Source organism: Cuculus canorus, chromosome 5, assembly GCF_017976375.1.
Source record: "Cuculus canorus isolate bCucCan1 chromosome 5, bCucCan1.pri, whole genome shotgun sequence".
Lineage (NCBI taxonomy): Eukaryota > Metazoa > Chordata > Aves > Cuculiformes > Cuculidae > Cuculus > Cuculus canorus.
In genome coordinates this window covers 45,921,835-45,933,397 of record NC_071405.1, presented here as the reverse complement: position 1 = coordinate 45,933,397, position 11,563 = coordinate 45,921,835, and the positions used below count along the sequence as shown (strand labels likewise).

Sequence of the window (11,563 nt, the reverse complement as noted above, 5' to 3'; positions counted from 1 at the left end):
ACAGGAACCCAAAGCTGGAATTAAAAAAGTTTTGAGCTTATGTGTGAGTGATCAGAAGGGAGCAGGGGGGCACCAAGGCAGGGTTTCAGGGCTCTGGGCCATGATATGTCCATCAAGCACTTTGGCAGAACATGATAGCTGAATGATAATATGGCTCAGTGGAACTCAAAGAGATTTGGTAACCTCCTCTTGATCTGCCGAGCACCCAGGCCACCAGTCAGGCTGGCTCAGTGAGGACTAGCTCACATGCTAGGATCAGCAGAAAAGCTTTAGTCAGCTTGTTAGGACTTCTTGTTTCAGATTGTTATGGGCCATTGTTGCAATGATTTCTGAGCCCAGAGACATATTTCCACTCGACAGCCTTGGTTTATTCACCTTTACATTTTGCTTGTGATCTTAGAGATGGAAAACAGGAGCTACTACGAAATAATAGGGGTGTGTGGAAACTAAATTACTGTATGGGTATCCCTGGCAAGGTGCTGGCAGCAGGGACTGCTGCCAGCAGCTGCTTAGTATGTATCAGTCATATTGAAATAGTTAAAAAGATGGTATTTGAGAAGTGGAAACTATATGTTTATTGGCTGATCATTACTGTATTGGCAGTTAGCATTGGTTCCAAATTAAATGGTCTCCTTTGTTTGGATTGAACAATATCAATATGTTCTGACAAAATATTTCAATTTTGCCAAAATTGCATTTCCTGGAAGAAATTGATTCCATAAAAACGTTTTGACTGGCTCAAGTACTTGTATGCGAAATGATTACTTTCGTATTTTGTGGTTTTCATCCACTTTGGTGCAAACTTTTAGTAAGCTTCATTCATTCATCTGCACCATCATAACAATGCACAGCTATTTTAAGCACTTCGTAAAGTGGAACATGTCACTTTGTCAGGCTGCCCAGTCACGGGAATGGTCATGGGAGTATGGGCTAAGAGTCCCTCTATGGACCCAGCCCATGCCAGCCCTGCCATTAGGGGAAGCACCCAGGGATCCACCAACCCCTGCAATCCCAAAAGGAGCATGTATGAAGTTCCTCCTTCTGGAGATGCCTGTAACTCACAGCTACAGCTGTAGCTCACCCACGGCAACTAGGATGACTCATATAAAGAGATATTCACATTTCTGTTTCTTCTTTGTCTACCATATCTTTCTTTGCAAGATGAAAATTGATATCTCTGAGCTGAGCACTGAGCCAATAACTCCATCACAAAAAGGATCGACTGCCAGAGTCCAGAAAGGGTTAAGGCAGCAGTTGGAGAGGTTTGGGCTGACGTCTTGCTTTTGGATGCCTGAGAAGTCTCTTGAAGGTAGTTCCCCTCTGGTGAGGATGGGAGTGAGCTGAGGTCTGAAATCCGAGATCCTTCGCAGCCTGGAGCTGGTGAGGTCCCAGTAAAAGCTGTTTGTCTGCTTTCTCTTCCTGAGCAGTCACACTGCTGCACTGGCCTGGGAAGTATGGAGCGAGCGCCCTGGACACATGTAGGACTCACTCTCCTCCAGCTCCTGCTCATCTCGTGCTTGCCAAGAGGTACTATAAGCGAGCGTGTGCGTTCCTGCCATGGCTGAATGTGTCCCTTCGCTTCAGTGTGGTCAGAGAGGTTTGATCTCATGCACTGTCATGGGAAGCAGAGAGATCTGTAGGGATGGTAATGATAGAAAGAAGGGACTCTGCTTTATTTTTTTTTCTTGCCAGCATAGACTGCATGTGTGTGTGTGTGTGTCTGTGCCTGTATCTGTTCCTGTGTCTGTGTGTGTAGCTTTGGCCAGAGGTGATTTCCAGGCAAACTTAATATCCTTAAAGAGTAACTCGCTGGATATGTTTGCCACTGGCCATCAAGAAAAGGGTATGCAATCACTTTACTTACTACTGCTTTATTTTCCCAGCACTCAGTGCTAAGGAAATTATGATTAAAAGTCTCTGAATTGTACAGTGTAAGTTGTTTAGGTTGGCAAGACAGAGAATTTCCTCTCCAGCCCCAACACCAAGAATGAAGGCAAGGGAGGAAAAAAGTGGAGGAAAAAAAAAGAAAACAAAAGCCACACATTGTTTCCAATCTGGACTTTAGTTCTGCCAACATCATTCTTTTGAAGGGGAAGCCTCCTTAAAGCAGAATGATCTTTTTATGCTCAAGCCTTGCTCCAGTTTCTGCTGAACCAGCATGTATGGTTTCTTCTTGATAAGATTAAGCAAAAAGCATTTACTGTTGAGTGCAAATTTGCTGTTGTTATGCCTTAAACATGGGCTGTTTACACCTGGAGGTGGCTGGAGCTGCTTGCAGCAGCTAGCTGTCAGCATCGCAGACTGCTATCTAGGGAGTTGCAGCCCTAAGGACTGGGAGGTGACATGCCCTGAAATCACCTTCAAGCTGCTGCAGATTGTGGCACTGCTGGCAAGGTAAGTGCCTTTTACTGGGGGAGCCGTCAGGTATGCAGGCACTCCAGTTGTGATGGCTGTAAATAATCAATGTCAAGGACAGCGCTTCAAAGCCTGCCACACCAGAAGCCATGGCAGAGGGTCTGCCTCTGTAGTGCCCTTCCCTGCCAGCCCTTGAGGCCCAGGCTGCAGGTGACAGGTGGTGATGAGGAGCTTCTGCCTGCCAGGCTTGCCACCAGCACCTGCAGCTGTCCTGGGAGACTGACCTCCTGTCAAAGTTTCCCCTGGGGCACAAGCACAGAGAGCTTCTCCGTACCTCCATCCCACATGTACCAACTTGCGCTTGCGGTGGCCTGTCCCTTGCACACTGGCCAGGTGAGGTGACTGTGGCACACTCCACAGTGGCACAGAAATAGCCCTCCCAGTGCCAGAGCAGCCCTAGGCATGGACTGCAGCTGTCAAACAGATAGGTGGGCAACAAATTTCTCCTGCTGTGGAGGCAGCATGTCTCTCTCATGGCAGGCAGTGTGGGTAGACACTGGGCTGCTGAGGGCCTCCTCTGCAGCAGTAGAAAGGAGAGGCAGGAGGAAGGACAACGGCAAGCAATGGGACACGAGGGCTGCAGGACTGTGAGCTTGGGAGGGAGGATTCTAGTGTCCCACCACACCAGTTCCTCAAATGCCAGGAGCAGTGTGAGAAGAGTCTGGGGAATACATGGAGAGCCATCTCACTCCCCCCCTCCTTCCTCACCATGCCTCCCCTGTCCTGCTTCTGAGGGAGTGGCTAGCATGGGCACTTCCCCAGCCCACAGCTGTCAGCATAAGGAGAGGAGGAGGAACTTCCCCCCACCACAGTAGTGGGATGCGCACTCAGCGACCGGGCAGCAATTCAAAAGTGCCCTGGCCTTAGCTTGTCAGAGCAGGTCAGAAAATAGAATTTTGCTGCCTCCCCACAGATGTATCCAATTTTTATCCATCTTTATCACACCCAGTTGCACAGGGTCTGCCTCAGGATCCGGGGGCTGGAGTCAGGGAGGTCTGGGAAATGATTTTTGGAATAAACTTGAAGTGCAAGTGACTCATATTTCCTTAAAAATACATGTATGTTTGTGTGCTTTTCTGCCTATCTAAACCCCTCCCAACTTCTCTTCCCCTCCCCCTCAAGCCTCTGTCTAGAGAAGCGGAGGCCAGATGCGCTCATATGCATCCAGATGCACTCAATCTTAGCAACTGGGTTACTTCAGTCCACATGTTTAGGTTCCTAGCATGGACAAAGGGAAGGAAACTTGCTTTCTAATTTGGAGAAAAGCTGAGGTTACTCACTGTCCACCCCAAGGCCACTTCAGGAGGCTCCCTGGAGTCCCTGCAAGCCTGCTGGTGCCCAGGCTTCGGCTCTCCATTGGCCCAGAGGGATCCCTCAACACTGCAGGGCCATGAGGGTGCTGCTGCCAGCATGATCTCCCTTGGGGATGTTGATGCCCTTCTCCCTACCACAGACCAGTGACACTGTGCAGGGGTAAATGGTGAGGGAGGCATTAGGGCAGGGAGACAAGCTATTAGCAGGACAGAGGGCTGGCAGCCTGAGGGCATCTGCAATCCTTGGTTAGGGCTAGACTACACACCTCAGGGAGCTGTATGGAGTAAAATTTGAAATGGAGGCTCAGGGGTTTTGCTGCTGTCTGTGTGGACTGTTTTATTTTTATGCAAGCAAACAGTCAATGTGTTCCAGGTCTCACACCGTTACAACAAGCAAATGCTCCAGACAGGTCCAGCACCACTCCTACATGTTTATAACACAAGCACATTCTAATGTTATGTGGTCATGAATTTCAATACTGCAGCTGCTTCTTCTCTACAGATTCCCAAATACTCTCCCCTGTTGCAGAAGTCCATCTTTGCCCCCAGGCCCCAGAAGCAAAGGCTAGGCTCTCTGACCTCACTGATGCTGTCTCTAACTTGATCGGAAGTGCTACATTCATTAGCTGTTCCTTGTCTTGCAGCACAGAGAAAACAAAATAGCTTTTTTTTTTTCTGGCCAGAAAAAGCTCCTCTATCCCAGAGAGAAATCAAGGCCTCAAGGGTAATGTGGCAATCTCTAAGTTTTAGCTTTACTCCGGCTACTTTACCCTGTCACAGTCCTTCTTGGATGAAGGCACAAGGCCACAGTGCCAATAAGATCACAAATGCCAGCTCATAACTATAGAGAAGAAACTGAAGGAGAGGGGGGTTTAGGGCAGAATTCTTCAGGTTGCTTTAGATTCTAAAAATACCCTGGCTAGTGGCCTAGATGGCCTGTAATTTAAATCCAACTATGACAAAAAGAGAGATTAAAAGGAGGCTGTATGGTGTTTTGAGGGCAAGGGGAAAATGCAGGCAGAAGAAAACAAGAACTGGAACTGGATCTGAAATGTGGTGGAGGCATGAACACTGGATGCAGCTCTTGGCCTGTGGACCAATCAACTTGTCCCTAAAGAGAAAGAAGGGGATATAAGGGTTTGGTACAACAAAATGGAGAAAGGAGCAGACTTTGCACTCAGGAGGTGTGGAGTATGGCTCTATTTTGCATGTTATAGCTACGTATAGTCCACTACGTAACAAGGGCTGTTGAAATGTAGAGGAATAGGAAGTTTCCAATAAGAACAAGCATCCTGCCCTACCTGTCAGTCCTCTCCACTGCAGTGGGTAAAACATGCAAGAGGAGGGGCTGCAGGGTATGCAGGTTTTCTGAAAGATGAAAATGGTTGGGCATCACAGCTGGAGCCTGAGGGGCAGTGGGAATACTGAGGCTATAACTTGCAGAAAGACTGAATTGACAGTTCTGTTTTCAGTTAAAGCTGGAAACAGAAAGCCCTAGAGCTATTTTTGTCGATGCTGGTATTGCATTAACCCAGTGTTATAGTGCGTAGATAGGCAAAGTCTACACCTCAGAAATACAAAGCACAATTTTTATTTGACATTCCTTTTATTTACACTGAAATACTTGATTTTTATCACAGACAAAGTAAAACAAAACAGTACAGAGTGAGAAACAAGCTTTGGAAGTCACATTGGAAATCCTGTTAAGGACCTCATGGAGACCACAAAAATAATTTTTTTTATTGAACTAACAGCTACTCTCTACTTGGAGCAGAAGTTTTGGGAATTCATTATTTGTTTGTCAAAGCATAGTTAAAAGTAGAATCTTACAAATATAATTATAAATATTGTAGGTTATTCTATCAGAAACAACATCAGAACAATTTATTTCTGAATTTATAGCCACTAAACACTATACGACAACATGAAAGCTGGAATAGTGACCCTCCTATTTGAAAACATTAGGCAGACTCCATATTCCTGAATCAAAGGAGGTTTTTTATGTGAAACCTGATCTGCACTGTTAAAAAGGTATAGCTTAAGACAATGGTGGTCTCATCCAGCAGAATACAGTTATACTTAGAATAAATAGGTTTTTAATACGTTTCTAAAACAGAATATACTTGCTGTAGTAGATTAGTCTACTTTCAACACAATCCTGCTTTTGGGACTTAAAAAAGACACTTGAGTTAATGCACATTTCTTAATTGTACAAATTCAGCTTAGCATAGTAGATCTCACCTGTGTTCACCCCCTGGGTTTGAATTTTATTTTTTTTTTAATATAAATCCTTTCTCCCTCCCCCACCCCATTACAGCTGTATGAAAGCAAGCACTAATGGCCAGGAAAGGATGCTGGCTCTGTAGAAGCAGTCTAATTATTTAGCAAAGGACTACAAACCATAAAGTAACCATACTGAGTAAAACTAAAACAAGAACATATTTTTTAGCTCCTCTTTAATTAGCCCAGCCACTAAAAAGAGTAACAGGGACACAATTTCAAAAGAGAAACAAGTGTTTTCACAGATAGCGTTATCTTTCTTACCCTTAGCACATCTATTAGGAAAACATTTGCACTGTCGATTATCTGAGGCAGAAAGAGGTTAAGAATAAAGACCTGCACTTTCCTTTATTATTATTGGTTTGGGGTACACTGTTTTCCAAGAGCCCCAGTAAATGCTTAATAAAAGGAACATCTCTCTTCCCTTCTGAAGTCTATTCCTCTTGCCCTTACTGAAATCAAATGGAGAGTTTTACTATTCATCCCAGTGGAGCCACAGCCTCACACAATATGCTTCTCATTTCCAGCTGACAAATTCTAGGTCTCCTGTGTGCTCAGTGCTCCTCATGTTGTTAATGCTAACCTCCACATGATACATATAGGGTGGGGCTCAACTTGCACATCCTTGCAATAACAGTAGAGCTAAGAAGTAAGAGAGAAGCAGGATAAAACAGTAGTATCTGTTGAAATATGTTCAAATCTGCTCTTATTTACAATACACTGTTAATTTATATGGCACTTTTCAAAGCAATTAAAAATAATACTTCTTTGAGCCTAAGTAGTATTTTACCAATGTGCTGATGGATAAATTGAGACATGGAAGGAGAACTCACCTTTGCAGGATAACAGAATGGAGTTGTAGAATGGGAAGTTCCATCAGTTCAGACCAAGACATGGATGTTAAAAAGCTCTTTCTTCCATCTTTCAGGACTTCTTAAGATATATATATATTCAGCAGAGTCCTAAGGTGCTCTCTCCCTTTTGGAAGACTTTAGAGCACATTTACGTTGTAAAATTTTCTCTTCCTCCCTGCCCCAACCCAAGGACAGATAGAGATGACAAACTGGTTTTCTGCTGGATCAGTCCTCTGATCCCCCCACATAGCAACTAGTGCCAGCACAAAGATAGGGAGTGGGAATAGGAAGTCAGGAAGAGATGGAAGAAAAGTGTCTTATCTAAGCATGGGCTCGTATCAGCCTAAAGTGAATGCAGCCTAAAAAAGTCTGTCTTCCAAAGAAGAGGAAGACACAACAGTTAATTGGTGTAATTGGCTTGCTTCAATTCACCTTAGTTCTTAGCCACATAATTTTCCCAGCTCTCAGAGCTCTGGAGCAGAAATCACCTTTCTGTCTAGCAAGGTATCTATGATTGACAAACACAGCAAAAGCCAAGTGTCCTGAGGCTGAAGTTTTACCATGATGAGCTGCCTGACCCACTCCTGAGGCAGCAATGTAGTTATGAACATGTACCTGAATCACCAAAACTTTAAGCCTGATCTAGTAAGATAAACCAAAATTGAAGTTGGTTTACTTGAATATCCCAAGGTGCAAACTGCAATTGGTTATAAGCTCAATAATATATGGATCACACATTGTAAGCTTCCACACCCTCAAACCTTTGTTTACAGGTTCCTCATAAAAAATCTCCCTGAAGATTAACTCTAATAACTCACTATATTCTCCACCATGGTCTTATATTTCATCTGCATCACCATCCCACAGGACTCCTCTTTCTCTTTCCTCAAGTCTTTTTTTTCTTTCTATGGCTGAAGAACCTTTTAATATTATTTTAATTCCCTTTGTAAGGTCAAATTCAGCTTAGTTTTTGGCAGATCTTCATTTGTCCTTGATCTCTAAGACATAGCTTTGATTATCAGACTTTTTTTTTCCATCCCTAATAGGTGTCTTCCCTTGCATGAGAGATTTGACTGGGGTCATGGTATATCCCACAGGATTCATCACTGTCCTTTCCAGCACATCTCGTAATGAATAGAAGTAGTGCTTTAAGATAGTCTTATCCTTGCAGCTTTGATTACTCAGGAATCCTCTTTGAACTCACTGGCATAGGAATAAATAACCTCCAGTCTTGAGAGAGAGTGCTAATGGGGTCTTCTTACCTTCTGAAGTTTGGGTTGAGACGGACCTTAAAGATCATCCAGTGCCAACCTCCCTACAATGGCAGGGACACCTCCCACTAGACCAGGCTGCTCAAGGCATCAACCAAGGCCTTGAACACTTCCAGGGAGGGGGCATCCACAACATCCTTGGACAAACTGTTCCCACCACCCTCATTGTGAAGAATTTCTTCTCCTTCGGGCTGCTCTCAATCCATTCTCTGCCTAGCTTGTATTTGTGCTTGGGATTGCCCTAACCCATGTGCACGACCTTGCACTTGGCCTTGTTGAACTTCATGAGGTTCATGTAGGCCCACCTCTCAAGCCTGTTGAGGTCCCTCAGGGACTAGGGAGCAGAAAAGAGCTGGCAAATATTTAAGGATACTTTCCATAAAGCACAAGAGTGCTCGGTCCTGAGATGTAGGAAATTTCCTTTAGGATCTGAAACATGCTATAGGGACTAGGCGGTCTTGCTAGGTGCACATGTCAGCGAAAAAAGCATGAATGTGTTGCCATCCAAACCTGGAAGTGCGTGAGAGGTACCAGCCGCCTTGCTTATGCCTCAGCGCCCATCTTCCCTCAGGCTGGACTCAAAGCACTGGGTAAAATGTGTTGTGCTTTGCCAAGCTCCTGAGCCAAGCAGGTCTTCCCTCTGGCACCTTCCTTGGAGGTTCACTTGCCTTCTCAAGACAGACATTTCCTGCTTGGTTTCTATGGTCTTGAGCTGCTTCCATGTGTGCTGTTTATGCCTGCATTTAATGGGCTTTTCTTCCATCATTAAAATCCCATAAATCAATCCACTGTTTATTTGCCTGTCCAGAGACTTGTTTATTCTTTTCAGCTAAATGTTTTGCATGGGCTGTCAAGCAGCTTCTTCCGCCTGAAATCAGTTCAAGCCACTTTCTGGACTGTATTTGACTATGGGAGATGCAGCCTCTGCTTGCAAGCCAGACTGTCTACTTTAAAGGATTATCAAAAGTTAGGCCTACAAAACACCCCAAATTGTCTCTGCCACAGCTGGCTGAGGCCTGGCTTCCAGTATTTTACTCTGTAAGTAAATTTCCATCTCTCTCACCCCTCACCTCCCTCCGCCAGCTCTTCTTTCCATCATCGTCTTCTGTTTTGGGCTAGTAATGTCCAAGTGTGAACATCGGGAGCCACCAAGGGTTACTATTCTCTAAACGCACAGAGGGGAGTGGGGTTATGCCTCTTCCTCCCCGGATCCCAGGCTCAGCTCAGCAACGCAAACAAAGGTTTATTACACACACTAGCATCTCTGTGCATCTTTCTCTTAAGTTTCTGAGGGAAATTTTTCCTTTGCCTTTTGTTCAGTAGCCTGGAGATACACAAAACAAAAGGGTTCCTACCATTATCAAAGAGGCACATAAATTATTCACACGAATTTCTTTAAAGAATAGCTTCTACAAAAATTCAGAATAATATATTACATTATTTCTATTAGGAAAATCCTAGAGAGGATCAACTGAAAAAAATCTCAAATCCACAAATTTCCTTGTTGAAGCTATATATGTTGCTGTAACTGAAGTACCTGAGAACGTGAAAGGGAATTAAATTGTCAGTACATCAAAAGACAGTCTATTTTCATTGTCTCAATTGCGACAAGGGCAAGAAGTGAGCAAACAGCATTTCTAGGTGGCAGCAAATTTATTTCTACAATTCTTTAAGGGTGAAGACCTGCTGCTCCTATCTTAACACTAAATATTACCTTAAACTCAACTCGCACTACAAATACACCCATTTGATTCACCAAGAATAAGTGTGGCATCTGCTTTTTGGCCCTGTTGTATGCACAAGCTCTACATATAAAAATGCATATGCACACACACTCTCTCTACACACATACGAATACATTATACGATATTTTATGGAAAAATAGAGTAATTTAGTTTGAATGGGACCTCTGGAGGTCATCTGGTTCAGCTCCTCTCTCAGAGAAGTGCTAACTTGGAAGTTACATTGTGTTGCTCATAAGCTTTATCTCACCAGGTTTTGGATTCCTGCAAGGATAGAGACATCCCTTAGTCACCCCAGTGCAACTTTGCCTGTGAGCATTTAGATCTTTTTACAGACAGCAATTTCTCTTGGCCATTTTATAGCTACAGACCAAACTGGTATAGATATTAATAAGCTTTAGCAATCTTGAGAAAAATTAGATTTCTAGCTTGAGATGGGAAACACAAGAATTTGAAGGAAGCTTTGAAAAGCTCCCAAGTGTTAAATAGTTATTTATTACTCAGACTTTGGTGAGCTCTCCTTCAACAATGAGACCCCCATTCCCATACACCACAGAAACAGCTATTTTCAGTCATGTATGGTGAGATATGTCTAATTGAGTATCAGTTCTAACAAGACAATTAGACACGTGTAATCAATTTGCTCTGGAATCTGAATCAGATACAGTTCATAGATAAATGGCTTACTTAGAAGAGAATAATAGCCATATGTTAAGTAGTACCAACTTGGCCAAGTTGAGTGACTGCTGTGCGGGGAATAAGAAGGTATGAGTTTAATTCCTGGCTCTGCTATTGCTTTTTTCTTTGGTACCTTGAGCAGTCATCTCCCTTGTGCATCAGTCTCCCGTCTGGAAAAAGGACTTTGTAAAGCATGTAGAGATTTACAGGCAAAAGGCAATATAATTGCTAAACACTAAGATTACTTTGATGGAAGAATTTATAATTGGAATCAAAAACTTCATGTCATTCATTATTGAATGACAGATGCAGCTTTCTTTTTATTTTTTGAATGATTATGGTGGCGTGAAAGGGGCCTGGTTTTCCAAACTCAGAGTAGCAGTGGACTCTCCCCAGTCAGTACACTGGGCACAAGGGAAAGGCTCAGTTCTGAGGAGTGCAAAGCGCTGAATTTTATTTCCCAGCCAAAGGGGGAAAAATGAAGAAACAGTTTGGCACTCCCTTTTTTAGGGACCCAGTAAACATCATTGGGGAAAATATAAGCTTCCAAGAACCAGGCTTCATGGGCACGAGTCTTACGCCTTAGAGATGTATGGCTTGTCACAGTGACAAGGCAACCCTGTTACTCAGAGTTTAAAATGAAAAGAAAAAGGATGTTACCTAACTGAAACAAAACAAAACAAAACAAAACAAACAACAACAAAAAAAATGTGGGGAGGAGGAGAGAGGGAAGAAAAAGGAGATAGTCTCATTATGTTTTCTTCCCTCTCATCTTTCTTGTCTGCTGTCTCTCTTTTTGCCATCAAAGTCCATGAAAGCACATCAGGTGTGTTAGCTGGTTAAGAGATGTGCTGACAGCACTGTGCACTCCTTAGATTTCAGTCTGCAGAATTTAGACTGCATGCTGGTGGAGAAAGTTAGGATCTGCACTTACTGTGGCCGTTTGGGGTCACAGTCTAATGTAATTTCCTAAAAGGGAAGAAAAGCTTCAATATTATCATATGAGGCAT

The 11,563-nt window shown here is 43.6% G+C and overlaps 1 protein-coding gene across 4 annotated transcripts in view; it reads left to right on the top strand.

Moving 5' to 3' along the window:
• The first annotated feature begins 1,164 nt into the window (after nucleotides 1-1,164).
• PAMR1 (peptidase domain containing associated with muscle regeneration 1) overlaps nucleotides 1,165-11,563 on the top strand; it is a 53,864-nt gene continuing 43,465 nt past the window's right edge. For 3 of the 4 annotated variants that reach the window (XM_054068298.1, XM_054068299.1, XM_009571890.2), the window contains exon 1: nucleotides 1,428-1,527. In XM_054068298.1, coding sequence (XP_053924273.1) covers nucleotides 1,455-1,527 — 73 coding nt within the window. In that variant the 5' untranslated portion in view covers nucleotides 1,428-1,454. Of the gene's footprint in view, nucleotides 1,310-1,427; nucleotides 1,528-11,563 lie in introns of those variants that run through there. The other variant, XM_054068300.1, reaches the window with a different exon arrangement.